The sequence below is a fragment of the Physcomitrium patens genome, chromosome 7, assembly GCF_059467195.1.
Source record: "Physcomitrium patens ecotype Gransden chromosome 7, ASM5946719v1, whole genome shotgun sequence".
Taxonomy (NCBI): Eukaryota; Viridiplantae; Streptophyta; class Bryopsida; order Funariales; family Funariaceae; genus Physcomitrium; species Physcomitrium patens.
In genome coordinates this window covers 1,623,852-1,646,997 of record NC_143416.1, presented here as the reverse complement: position 1 = coordinate 1,646,997, position 23,146 = coordinate 1,623,852, and the positions used below count along the sequence as shown (strand labels likewise).

The 23,146-nt window shown below is 39.3% G+C and overlaps 3 protein-coding genes and 1 long non-coding RNA gene across 4 annotated transcripts; 2 read left to right on the top strand and 2 right to left on the bottom strand.

The window, feature by feature from the left end:
• Window positions 1-6,057: 6,057 nt before the first annotated feature.
• LOC112284414 (cytochrome b-c1 complex subunit 9, mitochondrial) lies at window positions 6,058-7,303 on the bottom strand. Its single transcript, XM_024524181.3, has 3 exons — window positions 7,123-7,303; window positions 6,863-6,910; window positions 6,058-6,272 (listed from the first exon to the last, which is right to left on the bottom strand). The coding sequence occupies exons 1-3, from the start codon at window positions 7,228-7,230 to the stop codon at window positions 6,228-6,230; spliced, it is 201 nt and encodes a 66-aa protein (XP_024379949.1). The 5' UTR covers window positions 7,231-7,303; the 3' UTR covers window positions 6,058-6,227.
• Window positions 7,304-11,727: 4,424 nt separating this feature from the next.
• On the top strand, window positions 11,728-17,281 carry LOC112285004 (microtubule-associated protein 70-3). Its single transcript, XM_024525434.3, has 11 exons — window positions 11,728-12,647; window positions 13,280-13,365; window positions 13,639-13,704; window positions 14,024-14,194; window positions 14,349-14,519; window positions 14,733-14,888; window positions 15,032-15,178; window positions 15,311-15,382; window positions 15,469-16,074; window positions 16,273-16,463; window positions 16,884-17,281. The coding sequence occupies exons 1-11, from the start codon at window positions 12,401-12,403 to the stop codon at window positions 16,912-16,914; spliced, it is 1,944 nt and encodes a 647-aa protein (XP_024381202.1). The 5' UTR covers window positions 11,728-12,400; the 3' UTR covers window positions 16,915-17,281.
• Window positions 17,282-17,778: 497 nt separating this feature from the next.
• Window positions 17,779-19,682, top strand: LOC149988514 (uncharacterized). Its single transcript, XR_016504046.1, has 3 exons — window positions 17,779-17,901; window positions 18,145-18,535; window positions 18,843-19,682. It is a non-coding gene; the product is annotated as an uncharacterized LOC149988514 (long non-coding RNA).
• Window positions 19,074-22,923, bottom strand: LOC112285005 (mitotic checkpoint protein BUB3.1). Its single transcript, XM_024525435.3, has 9 exons — window positions 22,606-22,923; window positions 22,077-22,207; window positions 21,651-21,733; window positions 21,042-21,293; window positions 20,801-20,873; window positions 20,521-20,601; window positions 20,312-20,390; window positions 20,029-20,129; window positions 19,074-19,835 (listed from the first exon to the last, which is right to left on the bottom strand). The coding sequence occupies exons 1-9, from the start codon at window positions 22,726-22,728 to the stop codon at window positions 19,760-19,762; spliced, it is 999 nt and encodes a 332-aa protein (XP_024381203.1). The 5' UTR covers window positions 22,729-22,923; the 3' UTR covers window positions 19,074-19,759.
• Window positions 22,924-23,146: the final 223 nt, after the last annotated feature.

Here is a 23,146-nt window from a genome sequence, read left to right as displayed (position 1 = left end):
CTTGTAATAAAACACACTAATATAAGTATTGATGTTTTTTCTGTTGTCCAAAGGAACATTTTAAATAGCATGCTTAGGTGATTTTTTACTTTTCTCAAATATACTTGAAGAAGATTTATTATAGAATTTAATAATTGTATTGACATAATGTAATACTTTTTAAACTTCTATAAATTTCCTATGATAAATTGTATACTTAATTTTTATAAGCCCAAAATGTTATCATATCTTTGTATAAACAAATACATATATGAGGACTTTTGTGGCATCTTTGATCTATCTTCAAGATATGGTTGTACTATTTAGCCTAAACACATAATTTTTCATGTGTCATTTTTATGTCTATGCAGGATTTGGCTTTAGATTGATTTTTATTTTTTCATTTTCTTCATTTTTTAGAATATAGTCAATATATTTCCAAGACTAATAATTTATTCTTATAGATGATAAAAATAAGTCATCTTTATATCTTCTTAATTATTAATATTACTAATTCATTGTGAAATAATATTTTAATAAAAAAATAAAAAATAAAATATCTGTTTCAATTAATACTTTCATGAATACTTTAAGAAATAAGCATAAATACACCTTTTATAGTAAAAATCACATTTATTCATATGTGTCTCAAAGAGACTATAAAATTCTAAAAAAAATTGCTTTAACATTTATGAGTACTTAATCTTAAATTGTTTTATTCTTAAATTGTTTTATTTTACTTTGTGGTCGTTTTTTTTCCTTTACCTAAGCTAAAAGTGAATATTTAAGATTTAAAATAAATTTACAAAAAGATTTATAAATAATATTATGTTAAAAACATTAAACTTAGTTGTATTGATACATCAAATGTACATGTCATGGATTTTAAGGTTTATTGACAACATTACTAGGTGTTATAAAATGTTGACAACTATGTGTATATATATATATATATATATATATATATATATATAAAAAAAAATTTATAGTTCATATCTCTATGTAATATTTTCATGTTTTCTATGAATTTTGTAATATTTTGAAATCATATTATCCACAAAGCTATTGTTTTTTCAATTATATTATTTATACTTAATAAGTATAAATCTTGATAAAAATAAATCAATTTAAAAGAATATGATTAATTTTTTCCAATAAAGCATGGTGTTTTTATAGATTCGAATATGTATTTAAAATAATAAAAGAATCAAATTAAAGTCTATGAACTAGACAACTTTTTCATTGTTTTGAAACATGTATTGTTAAGATTGAGGTATCTCTTATCTTCTCTCTATATATACTCAAGCAACTATGTCCTATAAAACTTTTTAGAAGATGTTTTATGAATTAAAGGATATTTTAGAAAAATAGAGAATTTTACATGGAATATTTTAGAAGAATTTGGGTTACTATTAATAATTATAAAAGAATATAAAAGTTTCAAGAAGATTGCATGAAGTTGTAGAAATTTCTTAAATAGTGTGTTAATAACTTTTTATTGCAACACCACTAAAAAATATTATTGCACCAATTTGTAATGCATATGTATTTTAACAATCTTCCTACTACAACACTTTGTCCTAACAATCCTTCTTTTCTAGCTTTTCTTAGTCACTTCACACCATCTAGGATTGCTCCTCAATAAATAGTGTTCCACTTGGCACTAACTTTGTCTAACATCATATTAAAAACTTAGCAACTACTATATCTTTCAAATTCTTGGAAGTATTAAGTTGTTTTTAGAAATTTAATATCCTCACTAGATAAATTTTTACTTTAAATAAATTTGTCTCTTTTGCTATCCTAATTATGGCTAAGATCAAACAATCTTCTTTATAGTTGGATGTTCACATCAAAAAAATTATTCAAATTTGGATGTATAGGAATCAACAACAATTTTAAACTATTAAAAAAAAAAAAAAAAAAAAAAAAAAAAGCAAGTTGGTACAAAGAATTGCCAGATGCAGGTTGGTACAAAGCTTCAACTTTTTGATGTAAAAGCCCTAACTTTGTTGGATGAATGCTAGAATAGAAACATCAACTCTGATTTATTAACAGAAAATCAAACGAACCAACCAACAAAAAAGTTCTAAAAATGGGTTTGAGAGCAAATTCTCAAGATTCCGGAGTTTGTGGGTCTGCGACCTCTCGTTGTTGTTTGAGAGCAAGTTCGGATTCAGAGATATGCTTGTTTTACTTCGTTGTCACATTTCAGAGGCAAATGTAAACGCAGGCAAGGGAGATGTATGAATGTATGTGAAGGTTATAAAATTGGCTCAGAGAGTGCCCGCAATCTGTGTCTTTCTAGGCACCGGGACTCAGTTCTAGAATTCATTCCTTTTCGATTGTGGTTGTGGTGGTGATGGTGATGAGTTCCTCTTCGGCCACACAAAAACAGTATGTGTGGCATTTGGTTTCAAGGCACTAAAGTCTGCTTGCTCGAGGTTCACGTGAGGATAGTACACAAGGTGACCGGCCCTCGACAATCTGACAAAGCGCAGCCCGAGTCATATTTTCGCATTGTATCAGCCACCGTAACCGAACATCGATCTCAACATCGATTGACAACGAAGAGTGTGACAACTTTGAGCACATAAAACATAAAAACCCCTTCCTTCGACATCAAAACTGTGACTTTGTTCTATGTGGGTCGCTGTGTGAGCTTCAGTTTTCTATTTGTCTGATACTCTACAACCCTGCAACCGTGTCAAATGGCAAATATCAGAGAGAGAGAGTAGCATTCGTATCGATCGTTTTCCGTTGCGTTTTCGTGAATCTCGTTTGTCTTAAACGTTTTTTTTTTTTCTTTCGGTTGTGAGCTGAAAAAAAGTAGCGTGTGGGTTTTTTTGGCTTTCTCACTCCTGATTGTTTGCTTTGCAGTAGCCAGGAATACAAGCGTTCTCTGGCTACAGTTGTATCTTCTGATGAGCACTCCAGGTTATTATGAGACGGTTCTTTCTTTTTTGCAAGTGAGCGCTTCATGATCGGTGAATCCCTTGGCAATTCTGACACCTCGCAAGCAGTTTCCACTACATCAAATTACTCTCATTACTGGACTGCTTTTGTTGCTTCATCTTGCATTGTCCAATTTTCACACCGTTAACTGACACACCAGAACGCATTCTATTACACTTGCACGATTGGAGATTACATGACTGAATCTGGAATTCACATCTTGCAAAAAAATTATTGTATATATTTGAATTAGCGAATACTTTGAAAAAGATGGCAATGGAATTTTTGGTGTACACGAAGTTGTTCAATTCGTTTCATCTTCGGACTTCGAAACGTCTCCAAATTATCCACAGCAATTATTATCCTTCTGTCCTTGCTTTGAAGGACTTCGCGGTTATTCAAGCAGTCAATAAAGTGGATGAGAGAAATGCGATTTCTTCTATCTTTGCAATAACTGTATGTGATGTTACCCAAGAATTTATGAAGCTGGATTCACTTATTCTATCATGGTAAGACCCCAAAACAACCAGAAATTAATATTACTTCAGCTTCTTCTTTTTGTAACATTATGTTCTCTCAATTTGTGTGGGTGTCATAACCAATCTTCTGCTTTCTCATCCTACACCAGGAAGGGACACCCTTCAAGAACAGGCTTGCAGCAAAAAGAATTAAGAAATAAAATAATAAAAATGCTTAATTCTGAAGGTACTCTTGAAAAAGATATTTCAAGGTATTTGATGTGTAGCATTGTGTCTGTCATTCACAGATTAGTACATTCCAGAAAGGAAGTGTTCATGCTTTCCACGTAGGAACTGGAAGGCGCTGCTTCCACTTGTACATAATGCAATCCGTAATTGGATTTATCACTGGTTTTAGGGCTCAATTGTTGTCTACAAAGATGCTTTGTATATATTTTCAAGGATGAGCCAGTAGTCTATTAAAATGGACACTCTGCAGCAACAATGGATCCTCAGCTGTCAGCATTGAAGTGCAACAAGGAGAAATATAATCATACCAGGGCTGTACTATACCCATGAAACATGTAGTTTGCCAATTTTATTGTTGTGATTTCTGTTCTTTGAATTATTGAGGCATTTCCAAAGGAGCAATCAAAGTGCAGCCCATTTACCTCTGAACTTAAAAGAGGCTTGGTTGCCCATTAAGTAACTGTACAATTGTCTTGAATCATGCCAGGTTGGAGTGAATACTGAAAAAAAGATTATCCTCACTAATATTTGCCATTCATTATGAGTAAATGTCATGTTAAAAAAAAATAGAAAAAAACTTTGACATGAAATTGCCAAACAAAAGAATTGCCCAACACCTAGTGACCTCCATCTCCAAGGCTTTTATTTGAGTTTAAAATTGAGATATCACCAATGTTTTAATTGAAAATCAAACTGCAGCTGTACAGCTTGTCATTGTAGATGCACAAACGCAGAATCAACATCCAGATGTGGAGACATGCCATAATGATTCAACAGGGCACTCAAATATCCATAGCAATGAAAATGAAAACTTGAAGAATGATTGAAACTTGGGGACACTCTCTGACAATGTTGCTACCATTTAGAGAAGCAACATCAGTGGCAATAGTAGTCTCTGTGTGCTGTAAAAAAACCATTATGTCTCCTCCTCATGTGAGATTGCCCATGTCTACATTTGATGAGATTTTAGGAGATGGGCCATAGCCTGGCAGCAGCCCTCCTTGAAGGCTTGGATCCAATTGTCGAGTTGAATGCCATATGCATGTTCAAGTCACAATCCATGAAGACCAGTTCAATGTAGCAGCAGCAGCAGCCATTGCAAGTGAAACCCCATAACTGATAGTACCATTGTCAGGGAAGGTTCACCATACCTCTTCTTCCTATACCTTCTTAATATATGCAGCAAGCTGTTAAAGCAATCAAAAAAACTGCATAGTAGCTTGCAATCACTAGCCTTGAGTTGCAAGTTTTGAACACCTCATGCATGATCCAGAGCATCATGAGGCCATGAGGAGAGGCAGTGAGAAAATGTGTGCGGAGAGAAACCAGCAATCAAAGTCTGCCTTTGTCTGTGGGAACTCCATAAGTCAGATGACACCCATTGCCTGTACCCTGAGTGGAGGCAAGCTGGGGTAACATGACAGCCAGTTGATCCTCACATGTGATCTGCAGTTTGATGAATAATGTAAGGTGCACCAGATATTGGATGTATGAACACAGCTACAGTTGTAAGCTAGCTATCATCCTCACTTACATATCAAGCCATTCTATCATGAATCCAGCCTTGCTTGACTGCCTGCCCCTGTTCCTTTCACAAAAAGGGTTCTCTCATTCTGTGTCCTGGCCACACCATGTGGCCAAGATACAGCAATTAAGATGTAATGAACTGAACCTCTTTCCAGTTTGGACCACTTCGACTTAGAACAATAACACCCTTAGTGTGCAATTCTCAAAAACAATTATTGTAAATGAAAGGGTCTTCTCTAGGACTCCCAGAGAATTGACCACATGCTCAGAGCATGGATTTGTGGCTGAGAGACATTTCAAGGTTTGAGGAGCTTTTAGTTCTGACACAGCAATTGATTTCTAAGCCTCCAACCCATCTTCAACTGCAAATTCATCCAAGCTTTAATAATATTAATAACAATGATGATGATAGTGAAGGGCATTATCTGTGATAAATGGCACAAAATCTGTTACCATTAAAGAAATGAGCATGGAGGTGGGTGCACCCAGGTCTTCTCAGGAGGCTGGCTAGTCAAACAGGAAAGCACGTGCAATCCACTAAATTTTTTACATTGAAATGTGATATTACATGAGATAACAGAGAAATAACTATCATGTCAAATAACAAGTTTAGATCACATAATTAGTAACATGAAAATAGAAATGATGAAGCTTGCCGAAGTTGAAGTCTTAGAGCGTTCTAAATTGTGAAATTGATAACATGAAGATACGAAAACACGGAAGCTTCCCCAAGTTCCTGAGTCGAATAACCTCGGCATAAACGAAGGACCTCATTTGCAAAGGATATAAAAATGGTCCTACACCAAGTAAAAGACGCCTACACTTGAAGTGAAGTGTCTCCAGTGAGAAAATACACGTCGATTATGTACAATTCGTCTGTGGAGAGCCCTGATGTAATAGAGATTGTCCAAAAAAATTGTCATATCTCTCCTTTATTGCACTTGGCAGAAATGGAATACATCATGCAATTGCATGAGACCTCCAAATGTGAGCTACTATAACAAAGAATGGAGTCCGCTCCGCAAAAATGTACAGAGTACGTGGACTCAGCTGTCAGCTTTACTCGACCTTGGAGCCCAACTTTGGAATATCCTGATATCGCTTCTGCAAAATCGAAACCCTAAAACGTAAACATTCTCTTTAAATCAAAAAAAAGCTTCCAGGATTTTTTACATAATATCTCAGTACATTTATACTTGACTTCTGAGGAAAACCATAAAACTTAGAGCTGCAGATTAATTTCCACAAGACTCGTAACTACACCCTGGTGTGCCTAGGTCATATAAGAACTAGGTCCAGCCAAGAAAACGGACAGTCAAGCGAGAAATATCGCACAGTGACAAGGCTGTAGGTAAATAAATTTGACTCTTCAAAACTGGTAAGCAAGCAAGCAAGCAAAAAAATTGATAAATAAATAAAAATACTACTACTACTGAATCGGTAGTAGTGGGGAAAATGAAAGTGCTACGAGAAAGTGTCCTTGCCAACTAAACTCGGAGAAATTCAAGATCCCTTCTGGATAACTACCGAAATGTCACAAATCTAGATAAATAAGACCTAAATTCAAAGACGTCCCAAATCACCAGTGGCTATTAAAAATAAAAATAAAATAAGCTGCAAATTTTGAAACTTCGCCTACATCTACAAACAGAGGAAAAATCACGTATGACGAACGAAGCAGAGTGACGACTTACCCCGACATTGTTCCTCTCCCAGACCTTGTTGATGCCATAGTCCACAACCTGTACCCATCGACTAGGTCAAAATTAAGCTTTTCTTCAGCAAAAGCTAACGATCAAGAGCGACGAGCTAGCATAACAAAGACGGAGCTCATAACGCCGAGCGAGAATAAAAAATTAAAAAAAAAAAAAATCATCAAAAAAATTGACAAATACACCCACAGTAAGCCATCACCAACCAAAATCCGACCACAGCAACGAGAACTACAGCTTACCCGTTCACCGACGATCGCTCCCGCGAAGATAAAAGCGATGTACACGGAATTCTTACGCATGAGCAAGCGCATTGCAGTGTCCAGCGTAGCTCCGGGAGCCCGCTCCATTGTGCTAGACCCCACTGGCTTCTTTGAAAACTCTACAACCCTAATCAGCAACGCGAACTGGAATACGCGAGCAAATGCAAACCCTAAAGTTCACCACGGAGAAGGGGGTCTAAAAACTTACGAAGGCCGTTTTGGTGGCCCTTCGCTGACGGGAAAGAGACACATCATCCTAATTTATCATTCGTCTAAATTCGTTCACATTACACATCATCCATTTGTGGTATATATGTACGTATTTGTATTATACGAGTGTATTATGACTGGTTCCTATTGTATAATACGCCTACCTCGTAGTTATCATTGTAATTTGTATTTTAGCATATATTTATGACATACGTTTGTGTCTACGTATAGATTTCTCTTCTGTTTTTTTTTTTTAGATGCTGATATGGTTGTGCTCAAACCTTCGTACAAGTTGAATGAAATTTGTATTGAGTTTACTTTTCTAGTACAATGTATAAAAAATTGTGTAATTGGAGGATGTTGATATGAGAGATACAGAAGGTTTATTTTCCATATTCAAACTGTTTTAACAAGATTGTTTAAAAAAAAATGTACAAGTTGTGTATTTCAAAATATTAACATTAGCACCAAAAAATAATAATATGAATGAAAAATATTCTGCTCGAGCTTTCTTCATTTCACTGTATTGGTTGCTCTTCTCATTAATTTCACACTAGGAATAATTTAATAGCCTTTTCGTACTTTTACTTTTACTTTAACTTTTGCTTTGTGGAGCCCACAGCTCAATCCACATCCATCCATCCATCCATGCCCATCGACCACCGTGTTGGATGGACGTCGTCATTCATCTATGACGGCCAGTTTCTGGCGGTTGGTTCTACGTTCATCCAACTCTTTTTCAGGGGGTGCGAGGATGGATAGATTAGTGTATGTATGGACGGATGGATGAATGAAAAGCTATGTGCAGCATCGAGAATAGAACAAAAGGCAAACAAAACTAGTATTCTGTTCAATAATAATAATAATAATAATAACAAGAAAGGGGGCCAATGACAACTCCAAGGTGCACAAGGGCCATGATGAGAAGGCAGGTATATATGGACACAATATTATATATGCTTTGAATAAAATAAAACACACAATATTATGCATGCTTTGAATACAATAAAACACACAATATTATGCATTATCATTACGAATAGACAATTTTGTCCTTTATTTTTTACTTGTTTTGTTTTGTTTTGTGTGGTACCCAAATGTAGCCAAGGAGGGTTCTCTCTCTTGTGTGAAGTAATAAATGACAATTGGGGTAGATGATTGAATGTATTGATGCAACTTATCTGTCCCATTTGTATGTCCCCTCTTTCAATCCTATACAAACAATATCTATCTATATATATATATATATATACAATCAAACTCAAATAATCTCAGAAAATGCATACACCAATTTAGTGAAATTCTTAATGAGCAGAATTAAAATTAAAGTGGAAAAGAAGAAGAAGCAGTAGAAGCAACAAAGAAAAAATAAAAAACAAAACAAAACAATTGCATGGGTTTTATCCAGCTAAAAATAATCTTTGCTTTTTACGATGCTTTTGCTTTAAATAACATTGTATCACAGGACATATATCATGTATCAATTAGTGTTTTCAACACAATTTTATGCTTCATGATTTAATCAGCTTAAACATTAGTATAAAAAACAATTGTACCATTACTATATATATATGGTCTAAAAATTGACAAGTTGTTTTCTTAAACTTTTACTGGATTTTTTAGAAGAAAGCCGATAAAACAATTGGTTACAGACACCTGATCTTCATTTTATTTTTTTATTTATTTATTTGTACTTTTGCCAAGTTTTTAACAACACGATTTAATGCTTGCTGCGCAATTTTATGGATAAAGAACTGAACACATTAACATGATTGGACTGCGACTCTATATTCTGAATATTTATGTATTTAGTTACGAAATTGATGAAAAATATGTGATTTTAAAATCAAGTAAGAGGAGAATTTTGAATATTGTATGTCCATAGAATAATTTGCTATTATAATGTAAACTTGAGTTAATAAAATAGAAACAACTACGTTTTTTTTGAAAACAAAAGATAATACCAATACTAATACTAATAGTTTGAGATAAAGGAGATTTACAAATCATCATCTATACACATGGCACACAGTCTGATGTATCCTAAAATGTATCTAATATTTATAAAAAATACATGGAATACTCTCGAATATCATCAAACATGTATGTTATATTTGATTCCATCTTATTTTTTTACCGCTGTTCTTGACAGTAACTTTCAAAAAGAATTAATAACATTCCTTTAATTCCCAAATCTTTAACAAAATAAAATTTTGATTATACATATTTATATATTTATTGCCTAAGTTGTATATTTGCAACAACTCCAATAAACATATGTACATGAGTGAGAGTGTGTGTGTGTGTGTGTTATTATGAAAGCAATGATATTTGTGTTGAATATTGATAACTGGGTGGCAAGTGTGGCAGTGGTCCATTAACTTGTAAATATTGGTGGTTAAATAAATGTTACATTTTTTTTTAAATTATTTTTGTCTATACTTATTAATGTGATATTGTACACCCTCCGTGTTTGGAAAGCACGTGCATTATGTGCAAAAGTGATATCATCAGACTTGTTTTGATGTTTTGATTTTTATTCTATTGAATTTACTTTTTGATTCAAATCTATTGTGGCTTTGTTGTAGTCTTGTAAAATTCATATGATCAAAAGAAACGTTACTCTTAAAAACATTTGTATAGTCATGTAGCATCTCCTTATATTAACCTTTCCTTCTTGCTCATTTGTGATATTGCCTCTTTGAAACTCTTTTATTATCATTTGTATCTGAATATTAGTTTTCCAAATATAAATATGGTTGAAAATTTCACAAATCACCTACAAAAAAACAAGAATAATCCTTAAAGAAAAAGGAAAAAAGACAATATTTTCAAGGCACAATTATTGTGTGAAATATTTGCATTTACATACACACATGTGAACATTTCTTCTTGTAACAAAACATTATCCACATGTTGCATAATGGTGCCAAACTATTTGTTGTTACAGCCAAAAGCAACTATTTTTGGCATAACATAACTCAAAATTTACTCATAGATTTTATGAACATTTGTTCAGTAATAGTATTACTGTTACTATCGTTGTGTGTTTTTTTTTTTTTTTTTTTTTTTTTTTTCACGTGTTAGAACTATGAATTTACTCAACCTTCACACACTAGTGCAATCTGTGTTTCAAATCTATCCCAGTAATTCAACAATTGTTGAGGTTTCATACAACAATAAGTCATATTTCCAGAACTGAATATCAAAAGATTCAACACAACTCTTATTTTCCTAAACATGTACAATTGCAAGGGACACGTTACTTCAATTTACTGTTACACACTCACGCACACCATTCACAAACAATTCAAAAGCAATTTCATTTTATGGGTTTATCCTAATTTTATACAAAATATTACTTTAATATCACAACCAATTAAAAACACTCACAACTTCTCACTACACATGAATATTTAATGCACTCCAGCAATCAACTGGTATGTTATTGCAAAGAAGAAGAATAGATAGTACAGGAAGATAAGTTTCACTCTTTTGTCATCCCACAGATGTCAGCCAAAAGCATTCAAAAACACACACAAAACAAACACATGTAAGAAAATATAAATATTATCATATATACATACATATATATATATATATATATATATCTACACATGAATAAGAAAGCGTTTGGGGGAATTTCTGACAAGTGTACCAGGGATAGAAGAAGCCAAATTCAAGCTCTGCTCAAGGCCTTGACCATGGTTCAAATCTCTTGGCACAAGTCGTGGCTCCCCCTCTCACACTTCAAGTATCCAGTGGGAGCATGTGAACCATAATTAAGGAACCCCACATCTTTAATCTCACTCGCTCTACCACTAATTATCAACCTCAAAACCCAAAGATTCCTTCTGACCCTGTTGCAGTCCAGCAGCAAATCCCAGCTTCTCATGTACTACTTAGACAGCCTTATTACCCTAAACCCACTTTTAAAAACAATAAAAAAACAAAACAAAAGATCTTGTAAGTTGATTCACACACACTTTGGGTTAATTGATCAGCCTGACAAAGATGAAAGTCCACATACCCATCTTCCATATCCCCCTACCTCAAAAATCCCACTTTCTTAAAACCCTCAAAACTCTGCAATGCCATTTTTTTATGAATTAGCAGGTAACGCTAATTTCATGTGCTGACTAATTTGCTGATAGTTCATTCGTTACCCAATGATTATTGAAGATAGATGAGTTTTTATACGGGATGATGTTGACGTGGATGAGAAGTTTTGAGTTGGAGTTAGGTTTGGCGCCAAAAGCTAAGCCGGACTCGGAGGAGGGGCCGCATTTGCCAAGTTTGAACGCCACCCGCGCCCCAGGCCCCGCGTAAGCACATGACCGGGACGGGTCTCGGACTCTCCGCCCCCGCCACTCAGCGCCATTTTCGGCCTGGGGGGAGGGGGGAGGGGCTGTGTTCGGTTGAGGTCCCCGGCAAGCGTAGGGAGTGGAAGGACCCGGCCCGGCCCTCGGACGATGACTGCCACACTTGCCTGCACGCACACGCTCACCTGACACACTCTGAGCACTTAGACAGATTTTCGCAGGAGCTCTCTCATCTTCCGCTCTTTGTGGCTCGCCGTTCTCATCTTATTTTTTGTAGATCGTGTTTGCGTTCCTGCGGCGCTGCATTTCCTAGACCGTGGTTGTTCGTTCAATCTCCTTTTTGTTGTTTTTCTAAGCCATTTGAGTGGAGCTTTGCCGTTGAGTTTTGGCGGAGTTTTGGTGGAGTTTTGGTTGTCTGTGGACTCGTTGGAGGCGATGGTGGAAAGGAAGGAAGAGGAGGATGGAGAGGGATGAAGGGATGCGATTGCGGTTGCTGTTGACATTGTTGATGATGTTGCAGGCACAGCCGTGTCCTCCGAGGGTAGGCGTTGTTGTGAAGAGGGTTGAAGTTCAAGGAGGGTAGCGTTGTGTTTTTTTTTAGTGAAGTAATGCTTTTTGGGAAAAGCTGCTGCTGCAGCATTGATGAGTCGTGTATCGTGACAGAGCGACGGAGGATTAGTGGCGAGAACGAGAGAGTGGCAGGATTAGTGTAGGTGGGGGACACTATGGCGGATTCTTTGAACAGCAGCGTTTCGGAGGATAACGACTCGTTGGATGGATATTACGGGAATGGCAGACATGCACTAGACTATGGCAATGTTCCTCAATTTGCTGGCCTGACGAGGTCGGATTCCAACACCCGCCGCAAGAGTGTAGTGCGCGCTTGTCCTGATACAGAGGATCTTTTGAACCTGTTGCATGGGTCTGATCCAGTTAAGGTGGAGCTGAACCGCCTCGAGAACGAAGTCAGGGGTAAGAGTTGGTGTCGCGTCATCGCTTCTTGGTCCTTCTCTGTCCACGAGCTGCTCTGCTGGGAGTGAGACTAGCGATTTGTCCAAGATTCATTCGACCTCCTTGTATCTAAATAGCGTCTATCCTGGAGCTGTATGCAACGCAGGTCTGAAACCGAATGTTCCGTGGCTGTTAAAACAAGTGCAGTGTAGGTTGTTCCGAATGCTAATAGTTTCTTGAAGACCGTTTCGTTTTCTACACGGGTTTAGTAGTTTCGAATAACGGACTGAGTGCCGTTTTTCCGCGGGACTTGTTGTCTTTCAAAACTAGATCTGTCGGATGAAGTTGTCCTTAAGCTATGCACGGAAGTTGCTACTCATGCATGTAGTGGTTCCTTGGAGCTTCTGCATATTCTCTCGGCCGTTGACATTATTTTTTATAGCAGGGTTGGTTAGTAGTCAACTGCAGAGATGTTAATCAACTCTCTGATTTGCATCTTGGATATTTGCATTGGTTCCTCGTACCTAAAGACCGTTCCCGTTGTCTTTGGTGGGGCTCGGTTTGAGTCTCTTTTTGTAGAGAGCTATTTGGTGTCCTGGAGTCTGGATTTTTGCATGGGCAATTATCTTATCTAGTTCTGTGTCTTGATATAGATAAAGATCGGAAATTGGCAGAAGCTACTGCAGAATGCAAAGTGCTTAAGCAGCGTGAGCGATTACGCGAGAAAGCTGTCGAGGAGGTAAGTGACATATCATGTGGTATCTGCTTGTGAGCGTCATTTTGGCCACATGCAGAGGCTTTCATCTAGTGTTGTGGATTCCTAGTGTTACCCTACGGTTATGGCTGGGGAAAGCTACGAAATATTACGGAAGCTTGCAAAGTAACTTGTAGTGGCAACGAGCTTTAGCGAATGGGTGCTTCTTTCCTAGGGCTATTTTATTATATTAGTTGTGGGACCGGTAGCCTTCATGTCTGTATGCTTTAGTTCCTCAAGTCTTTTAGAATCTTGCAGCTCGCGGAGGAACTTGACAAAGTTGATGAAAAGCTCAAAGCCGCAGAAGATCTTTTGGAGAGCAAGGTCAGTACCATTTGTTTCCCTGGTACTTTTCTTCGGTGTGTTGCTTTGGCTTTAAAGATAATCTTAACGATATTTTGATCCGACGTCCGTGCGGGATGGTGAATGGTGAAAGACGGTGGCACAACAGTTAGAAGAATGACCAAGAAGAATATGTGACCCTATACGGCAGTGCCCTTTTGGTTTCTTTAGTTTTATCGAGGAATATTTAAGATAGCTTTTGATTCTCGCATTTTTTGTCTTATGTGGACGTCGTTTCTTTGTGCTAAAATTTTAAGTTGTTTCTTTGTTACTTATCAGTATTTGGGGGGTGTTTTTGCAGAACCTTGAATTGAAGAAGCTCAATGACGAGAAGAAAGCAGCTCTGGCCGCCCAGTTTGCAGCGGAGGCAACTCTGCGAAGGGTGCATGCAGCTCAGAAAGATGAGCAGTTACCGTCCATTGAAGAAATTTTATCCCCTCTTGAGGCTGAGTTGAAAATTGCGCGACAGGAAGTAAGCGTCAGTTTCAGTAGCTTGCTAGAATGACGCTAATAACGAGATTATTTTGAAATTAGTGCCCGCGATTATACTGAAGTTTACATATGGACCGTCCATGTTTTAAAAATCTGAATCACTCTTCTAAGAACCCTTCATTGTCTAATGACAGATTGCCAAACTTCAAGATACCAACAGGGCCCTTGATCGTTTAACTAAGTCCAAAGAGGCTGCCCTTCTGGAAATAGAGAGAGCTATAGATGCTGCCGAAGCTAAGGCATCTCAGGTGGATGATCTTCTTAATCGGAATCAGGAATTGATGAAACAAATCGAAATCTGCCAGGTTTACATTCTGATCAACCTCATACTTCAAATTTTAACGTAGAGAATCTCGTCTTTCCTTTCTTACTAAGGATGGTGGTCTACTGTCGCAAATTTAATGCTTTCACCATCTCATATTCTGTGAATTCAGATAGCAAGCTGTTAAGGAACTTATAAAAAATGGTGGCTCACTTTGTTGCATTCCACTCTGGGATTTGTTTGTCTGTGTTGACAGGAAGAGAACAAAATAATGGATAAGATGCATCGTCAGAAGACAGCTGAAATAGAGAAGCTGAGTTCCACCGTAGCCGAGTTGGAAGAAGCAGTGCTTGCTGGTGGAGCTGCTGTTAATGCAGCTCGGGACTACCAACGACAGGCACATGAGTTACTGGTATGACTAATGATACGCGTAGTTGAGTTCTTTTTCGTATGATTGCCATGAGGAGTCCCTATGCTGGATTTTACACCGAATACTATGCCTTTTTAATTTTCAACATCATTAACATATATTTGGATGATATGCATTTGAAATAGGAAGGGAAGAAGACGTTGGAGAGAGAGCTTGCACGAGCGAAAATCACAGCTAACAGGGTTGCAGTTGTGGTTGCTAACGAGTGGAAGGATGCAAATGACAAGGTTATGCCAGTCAAGCAGTGGCTCGATGAAAGGCGGTTTATGCAGGTTGGTTCGGTTTTTAAGTTTGCACCTCTAGATTTTCGTTCCATTGGTCCAGGTGGTGGAAGCAATGCACCTCATGAAGTCAACCTCGTCGATTTTGCGGCTGTTCTGACTATATCAGCGTTATGTCTGCAGGGTGAAATGCAGCAGCTGCGAGACAAACTAGCGTCAGCCGAGAGGACTGCAAAGAACGAATCGCAATTGAAGGTGTGTTTTGTCAGTTCATTTTCATGTACTGCAATTTATTTTACCTTTGTGGACTGTACATGAACATCTTGTTTGGTCTTATGCAGGATAAATTTCAAATGCGGTTGAAGGTTCTCGAGGAGAGCTTGAAGCCAGTTACAAATGGTGCTCCACGTCGGACGGAGGAAGTGAGAAGTTCAAGCACTACCAGACGTTCTACCTCTGGATCAGAGGAGGCATCTAAACTTCTCGCAAATGGCTCCAGACGTCAACGCTCTGCCGTCACCCAAGTACGAGCTTCGATGGCTAGCCAAACACTTATGAGAGCCACCAACGGTAGAATGACGTCCAAGTCTTTTGATGGAGGTAGATCGCTTGATGCGGGCACAACCCGACTGAGGGCATTTTCAAATGGATTTGAGGAGGTTCGTACTGGTAGGAGAATACCTGTTGCCGCGGAACCCGAGCCGGTTTCTACTACACAGAAGGCCGAGACAGGAGCAGTAAAGCCTGATTCTGTTGAAGCCAAGTCCGAGGTAGAAGCTGTCAAGTCCGAGAATGGAACAACAAACCAAGTGTCTGGATCATCCTCTTCGGTGGAGGATCCAGTATCAGGTGTGTTGTATGACCTTCTACAGAAAGAAGTTGTCAACCTGAGGAAGGCAAGCTATGAAAAAGATCAAAGTCTCAAGGATAAGGATGATGCTATTGAGGTGCGTATAGGGTAAACTACATCTTACTAGCATATGAATACTTCTCTGCTTAGTGAGTTTTGCATTGATTTTTGAACAACTTGATTATATTTATCGACTGCAGATATTGTTGTTACCTCGTACCTTCCCGGTTTGCTGTTTTTGACATGTATTCACGCTGGCTTCGTGGCTGCTTCTAATGTGTTCTGATATGTGCAGATGCTCTCAAAGAAAGTCGACACTTTATCTAAGGCTTTGGAAGTTGAGGGAAAGAAGATGAGAAGAGAAGTCCAAGCAATGGAGAAGGAAGTTGCCACCCTGCGAGCTGAAAAGGATCAAACACGGAATCCAAGGAGGCTTAGCTCAGGGACGGGAACTGTAAATAGTTCCTCTAAGTTGCTGTCGGGGAGGTGGGCTCAAACAATTACTGAACCTCTTGATTTTTCCTCTTCACTGCTGGCTGTATCACTCACTTGGTTTCTCTTCTCAAATAGCCCAACCTACTTGTTCAGTTAGAATTACCCAACCTTTTTTTTTTTTTTTTTTTTTTTTTTTTATTTTCTTCCGTGAACAAGTGGTTAAAAATGAATGAATCGTGGATGTAAGGCATGTATACCCGAATTAAACAATATGTATCAGTATTGCAGGTCCATTTTTTCTAATTCGTAAGAGAGCTTTGCTGGGGTATCCCATTGTTCCATAGCTATGCCTCGGCTCCCAGTTGTCTTATTATTATAGTTTCTCCGTTACTGTCTTGTGAAGTACTTCTCAACTAGTGAATGTTGTCAATTGAGACGTGAATAACCGTGCTACTTCTCTTGGCTTATCAGGAATGGGGAGAGGCCCATGGTCAGGAGTTGATGCCTGCAATTTGTGACCTTGTGCTCCTGATGGAGCGTAGTTCGCTGGAAAAAAAATCTCTGCACTCGGCATAGATAGTGAGATGGGGTCTCTTGCATGTGTAGCATTAATGTATCCTGATTTTACGAGATTGTATCTCTGTTCTGTGAACAAATTAGAGTGTGCCGTGCGTCATAGGAGATGATATTCTTGAGCAAGATACCCCAGATTATGTTTCAACATAAATTAGGCATTTTAGTAGTCTTCATGCATCTTCATTTCTGTCATTACATTTGCGTAAGACATTGTATGTTTATGGGTCCTTATGGATGACATGTTGACACAAGAATGTTATGTGTCCTTGGTAATCTAAGATGTGTGTTATCAAGATTGCTATAATGTGATGTATTTTCGAGGCGCCGTCAGATTGCATGTGTAATGAATCAAGGAAAATGCTGAGAGGTTTTGTTTGGATATTCAATAGCAGACTCCTCTTTGACAATGCCTTTTCAGAAACTCGTGTTAATAATACTATGGGTGGGCATGAGGGTAGTCTGCTGCATACTAGCGTCAATGTGGATTCCATGTGCTATTTACCTGATGGCCAGATTCGTGATTATTTCTTCCATCGCGCTGCGCTGTTGGGTTGTCACCGTCATCGTTGATAAATACGATTTCCGGAGAACACTTACCGCGACCTGAAAAGTGGTTGAATTCGCAAAATCTTTACGAGATTATTGAATTGGCGGTGCGCGTAAAGTTCACCCTGGATGAGCGTTGTTACAGTACGATCTGATATACGTCAAAGTGTCCCGTTGGCTACAAGCTAGGAACTGAACATAGAAGCTAGTGTCTATTTGGTTCCAACCAAAGTCGAGCGCAATAGAAATATCTGGAATATACAAGCTATTAAATTAGCAGTGGTAACCGATTCTAGTCAACATCCACAACCGAAGGCTTGGTCGCTGAAGATTCTCCGCAGTGAACTTTACGGAGGGGAGGGATGTGGTGGGTTCACTGTCAACGTCTAAAGAGAGCTGAAAAGCTTCTTCGCCTTCCTCAAGGCTCTCTTTCTCTCTCTTTCTTTCACGGCTTCTTGAGATCATGCTTGTGTTTGCAAGTTGGGTCCGGCGAGCAATGAGTGACTGATACCATGTCGAGCGTTTGAATTGCCAACCAATTGCAACCTTAGTGTTTGATTGTGGCTGTGCGTGCCCTCACCACCTTTGTGCTTTCGTCCTACAATTGCAGGTACCTTTGGCGTCTCTCTGATTACGTCATCGTCGGGGTTGCCCTCCTCTACTGTGGGCACTGCGAGATGGGGGGGTTCAAGACAGCGAACACGTTTGGTGCCACGGCGTTCTCCTCCTCCTACGACGCAGTCTGTCTGACTAGCGTACGCCATGATTCATTCAGATCCTTGGTTTCGAAGTGAAGGATGTGTACGTGAATAGCGGGTACGAGACGGATTTCATGGCTGCTACAACCATCTTTCTGCTGCCGTGGAGCATCTTCACGTTCATGACGTGGGGTTGGGGGCTGTAAAGCCAACATCGCGCCGCCCTCTCTGGTCGCGTTCTCGACGGTGACGTTCACTTTGCTGACCATCGCTGACGCCCAGCACTACCATCGTTAGAATCGGGTACGTGGGGGTATATCTGTAGCGAGATGGCGAACTTAGGGCTGCACTGAATTTTCTGTCGTTCTACTGAAATAGTATTTGGTGTGGAGATCTCTTCTTGCGTTCCTCGATTCTGTCGCTTCACATAGTTTGGCCAGGAAGTGGTATGTGACAAATGGAGCTGCGTACATGGCTGGTGCCTTATATGCAGTGATAGCGTCATTTCACTTCAGAAACATTTCTCCAAGGGACTTGTTCTGCAACCTGACTGGATCACGTAGGATTCAACTGACGTATTTATTAACCTCCACTGTTGGTTGTGAAGCAGAAGTTGCCAACAACGCTTTCCTCCAAGTAGCGTTGCAAGTCCTCAATGAGGCTCATTTTCAGTGTGCAGAAGGCACCCTGATAAAATCGGATCATGGGTACCTTAAAGTGCACTCTCAAGTAAAAGTCAGCCACACCTTTGCAATGCTCTCCATCAAAGCTGTCAACCTCAAGGCTTTCTGCCATATCAAGATGGCATATAGCAAATAAACATGACCAGAGGGACGTGATGTAAAGCAGAAGTGAAGCCTATTGCCAAAGAGTTATATTACAAAGACTTCGCCTTTATCTGAAAAATCTTTCAGAACTTTCAAGAGGTGAAGCGAGTGCCAATACACTTCAAGAGCATCATCATGAGTCTGGCTCTGACAATTTCGATTTGGCGGCTACTACCAACCTCTACTATGACGATTCCTTTTTGTGCCTTCTGTTTCTCAATTCTTGCAAGAGAGCGGACCTCGATGCGAGGTGGAATAAGGTCAACTGCTGCAGCACTGTAATTCCACAAAATGTGGTTCTCCTCCATGTTCCACTTTCCCTATTTAAAATGCAAAACTAAGTTTCGTGGCATAAAATCTTGCTCTACGAAAGACATATACGTGTTGGGAGGCTAGGTGGATGTGGAGATATGTTTTCTAACATGGCATTGATCTCCACCCGGAGAGCCAGTCAGATGTAGAATTTCATTCCTGAAGCATGCGTGCCTGATCCTAACAATGCCAGAAAGATGCTGGCTCTTAAAGTCCCTAGCAGCACACCAAGGTGGTCCCATAAATAGAAATTGGAGAAGGCATCAAGGGCAATCACCTTACAGCCATCTTCTTAAGTTAAATTTCACCAATTCCAGCCTGCTGACTTATGCTTGGAGCCCGACATCTTCCTTTTGGCGGATTCGTTCCGGTTATGCTGACGAAGTCCTTACTGTACGGTTCTCCCCACGAGTTTCAACTCTTCTTCATTTATATTCTTCACGTAAATTTTGACGGGACTATTTCTGGATAAAAACGATTCGAGGCAAGTTTCCATATTAGGTTATGAGATATCTAAGAAACAAAGATCATATAATTGCCGAGATATCATTTCATAGGAAAATTTTCGCCTTTAAATCAGGAACACCAACTTCAGGGTGATATGCAGGAATGCAGAAAAATTAAAATTGTGTTGAGAAATGATTGAAAAGTGCTTACGACTCTTCCCCTTCCTCGAAGCTGCAACTGGATCCAACAGCCAGAAGACGACCATCTCTGTTAAAAGCCAGCGAAGCAATGGGACTCGGGCACTTGGAATACTGTACATCAAAGGTACGAAGAAAAGCCCCGTATGTCACTGTTGGATGTGTCTTGTATAGATGACATTCAAACTTCTCCATCTCATCAACTTCAGGAAAATCAACACCTTGATTTTGAAATTTAGCATACATCCGTACATGCCATCACACCGTACTGTTGGACTAAGAGAATGTTTATGTACCTGGAATAAACGTTTCCTGATGTGAACGTCCCAAAAGTTGACGTGACGATCACCGCTACCTGTGGCAAGTGATCCATACCTGCGATAATTCTACTTTAGAATAGAATAGACAATACGCCAGCAGAGTCGAATATCTACGAAAAATAGATAGAAAGACTAGTATGATCAATATTGACTCATAATGAGGGTTCTTGAGTCAGAACACTCACTGCGGATGAAATGCGAGAGCATTAACAGGGTGAAAGATTTTTGGCCCCGCTGCTGGCTTAGGATGGCACTTGAAAACGTACCTGCATGAGGTAACGAGGATTTATACATAAAGTTGATCGACTGTCACACAGGTACATGCTTAGATGTGGTATGGTTAAGAATTCTAGTTTTATAAAGATTCCAAAAAGAGAAGGTCGATAAAATGACCCCAGGTAATTTGGTGTCAAGGCAGAACAATGAATCACATGATATATCCTGATTAAAGGATCTCGAGCTCACTTTTTTACTCGAGCCTCGGAAGGATCAAACCAATCTATAATCACACGTCCGTCTATGGATCCAATTGCAAAACCTGCAACATCAACTCCAGAGACAGAGGTCATTGAGGATACAAACATATAAAAACAATTTTGTGAATCAAAAATTCATATTTTCAGAAACCATGCCTCATACATAGAACATACGGCAGGAGACTCACGCAATGACATAGACAAGCACATACTGCTCGGGGAGAGCGCACCTCTGCCATCAGGATTGCAACAAACAGAACGCGTCTGGAATCTGAGGGGAGTTTCACTTGACTGTTGACCCTCTGACATTTTTCGAATATCATAAACCAATATGTGGCGACCTATAGTGGAAACAACCAAGTTGTGTCCAAGAAGAGACATGCTCGTTACTCGAGCAGGCTGCGCATATCTCGCAGCAAGTGAACAACTCCTTGCATCCCAGCATCGTAATGTTTTATCCCAGCTCCCACTTATGACCTGGCCTGCAACAAACACACACACACACACACACACACAGATTCTATTTGTCAGATCTCTATTATCAAACAAACACGAGAAGCTAGAAGCTTTAAACGGCTTCCAAACGGTCAGACAGAGGCAAGCTGCCAGGTATCGCAAAATACGAATACACCATTCAGATGTAAGAGGCGATGTGCAGATCGAGTTTTTAGTTCGTTTCTTTCGAGTCAAAATATTCAGCTGAATCAGTAAAGTACACCTCCAGCCCTATGGACATGGTGGGAAGCACACATGCAACAAACAGTAGAAAAATCCTCATTGAAATTCGTCATCAGTGTAATTGAAGGACTGGGTGAGAGTGGCATGGTGTGATGACTCACCAGTTGCATGTGAGTACTCGAGAGAGGTTATGGCACCGTCATGCAAACCCAGAGTAGTTTCAGCACCAGTGTTGAAATCGTACCTGCTCGTTCATTTCATATCCGTAACCAATTATTTACAGCCGAAACACATCGTGAACAAACAGGCGCAAGTTAGTGAGGATTATACAATTAACTTGCAGGTTTCCGATCACAACTATCCACCATCACCATCGTGTGCGCTCAGATCTATTTCAATACCATCTATTGCAGAAGTTCCCAAAAGAATGTTCTTAGGAAGAGATGAAAAGAGTAACCTGAACACTAAAAAATTTGTTGACAAAGTGTGTCAAGTAAAGATCTAAGATGATGTGGCTATCAACAACTTGATAAGCTCTGATGAAGCCTCGAGCATTGTTTGGATGTGGGAGTGGTTTTGTTCAGTACCTGTAAAGAGTTTGGTCTGCACCGGCACTGTAACCAGAAGAGTCATCGCAGAAGCAACAATCGAGGACAGGTCCTTGGCTTCCGAATTCAGCCTTGAGCACATTAGCAGCTACATCGTACAGCCTAAGCTTCTGCATTCAAACATCTCCAATTTCCCCATCAACCATTTTCGTGACATCTCTCTAACCAAAGCATTCAATACCCAGAACACCTGCGGTCAACATCAAGTCATACCGCTACGTTGGCAGTGCAGATTGACAAAACCCAGCAATCGAATCGCATCATAACAAGCGCTGCGTATGCTTGCACTCACGGTTCTCCATCTACAATTGTTCCCTCACTCCTCTTCACGAAAAATGCAGAGACTAGATACTTAGATATACATGATACCAGTGAAAGGGTACAAAGAAGCAATCTAGCGCAGTAAACCAGTTCAACGCGTTCAGCCAACAACGTCGAATTAGCTGAAGTTGCATTGTGGACATCGAAGTTATGAGAAAATCCACAAAGGACGGGAAGAATCACTTACAGCGTCCCACGAAGAAACAAGCAAATGGTCGATTTGATTGGAAAATCGAAGATTGGTTATTGCATCCGATGGGGGCGGCCAAAGCTCCCGCCCAAGAAGGCACCCGTTCCCCCTCGACCCCATTGTTTTGAATTTCTATCTCCAAAACCAATAATGTCGAAAGAAATAAGAGCTTCTACCCGTATATTTTCAGCCGCTAATATTTTCCTTTCCCCACTCCGAACTCCAGCAGTTGAGAATTTCCGTTCAAATCGAAACCTTACACTCCATCGTCTGAAGCGTGCAATTCGCACATGCGGCAGCGAGGCAACGCATCGATGCGTTCACTCTTCATCTTTCTACTCAACGCTCAAACCTGTTTCTGTAATCAATTCTGGCGACGCATCGCAACTGGCAAAACCGGGAGTGTGGGAATTTTCAAAATTTACGAGTAACGGGTCCCGCGGCGACGTTTACGAGGTGGATTCGTGAACCTCGGGATTCGGCGGGAAACGTTTCCCGGAGGTCCCTGTCACGGAGTCGGTTTGAAAATTTAAAAAAT

Coding starts and splice junctions, on each gene's coding strand:
- LOC112284414 (XM_024524181.3), bottom strand. CDS start 7,230: ATGGAGCGGGCTCCCGGAGCTACGCTGGACACTGCAATGCGCTTGCTC. Junction 6,911..7,122: donor GAGCGATCGTCGGTGAACGG/GTAAGCTGTAGT, acceptor CGATGGGTACAG/GTTGTGGACTATGGCATCAA. Junction 6,273..6,862: donor GGGAGAGGAACAATGTCGGG/GTAAGTCGTCAC, acceptor TCGATTTTGCAG/AAGCGATATCAGGATATTCC.
- LOC112285004 (XM_024525434.3), top strand. CDS start 12,401: ATGGCGGATTCTTTGAACAGCAGCGTTTCGGAGGATAACGACTCGTTG. Junction 12,648..13,279: donor CCTCGAGAACGAAGTCAGGG/GTAAGAGTTGGT, acceptor GTCTTGATATAG/ATAAAGATCGGAAATTGGCA. Junction 15,383..15,468: donor AGAACGAATCGCAATTGAAG/GTGTGTTTTGTC, acceptor GGTCTTATGCAG/GATAAATTTCAAATGCGGTT.
- LOC112285005 (XM_024525435.3), bottom strand. CDS start 22,728: ATGGGGTCGAGGGGGAACGGGTGCCTTCTTGGGCGGGAGCTTTGGCCG. Junction 22,208..22,605: donor TTGTTTCTTCGTGGGACGCT/GTAAGTGATTCT, acceptor GTTTGAATGCAG/AAGCTTAGGCTGTACGATGT. Junction 20,602..20,800: donor TCCGAGGCTCGAGTAAAAAA/GTGAGCTCGAGA, acceptor TACCTCATGCAG/GTACGTTTTCAAGTGCCATC.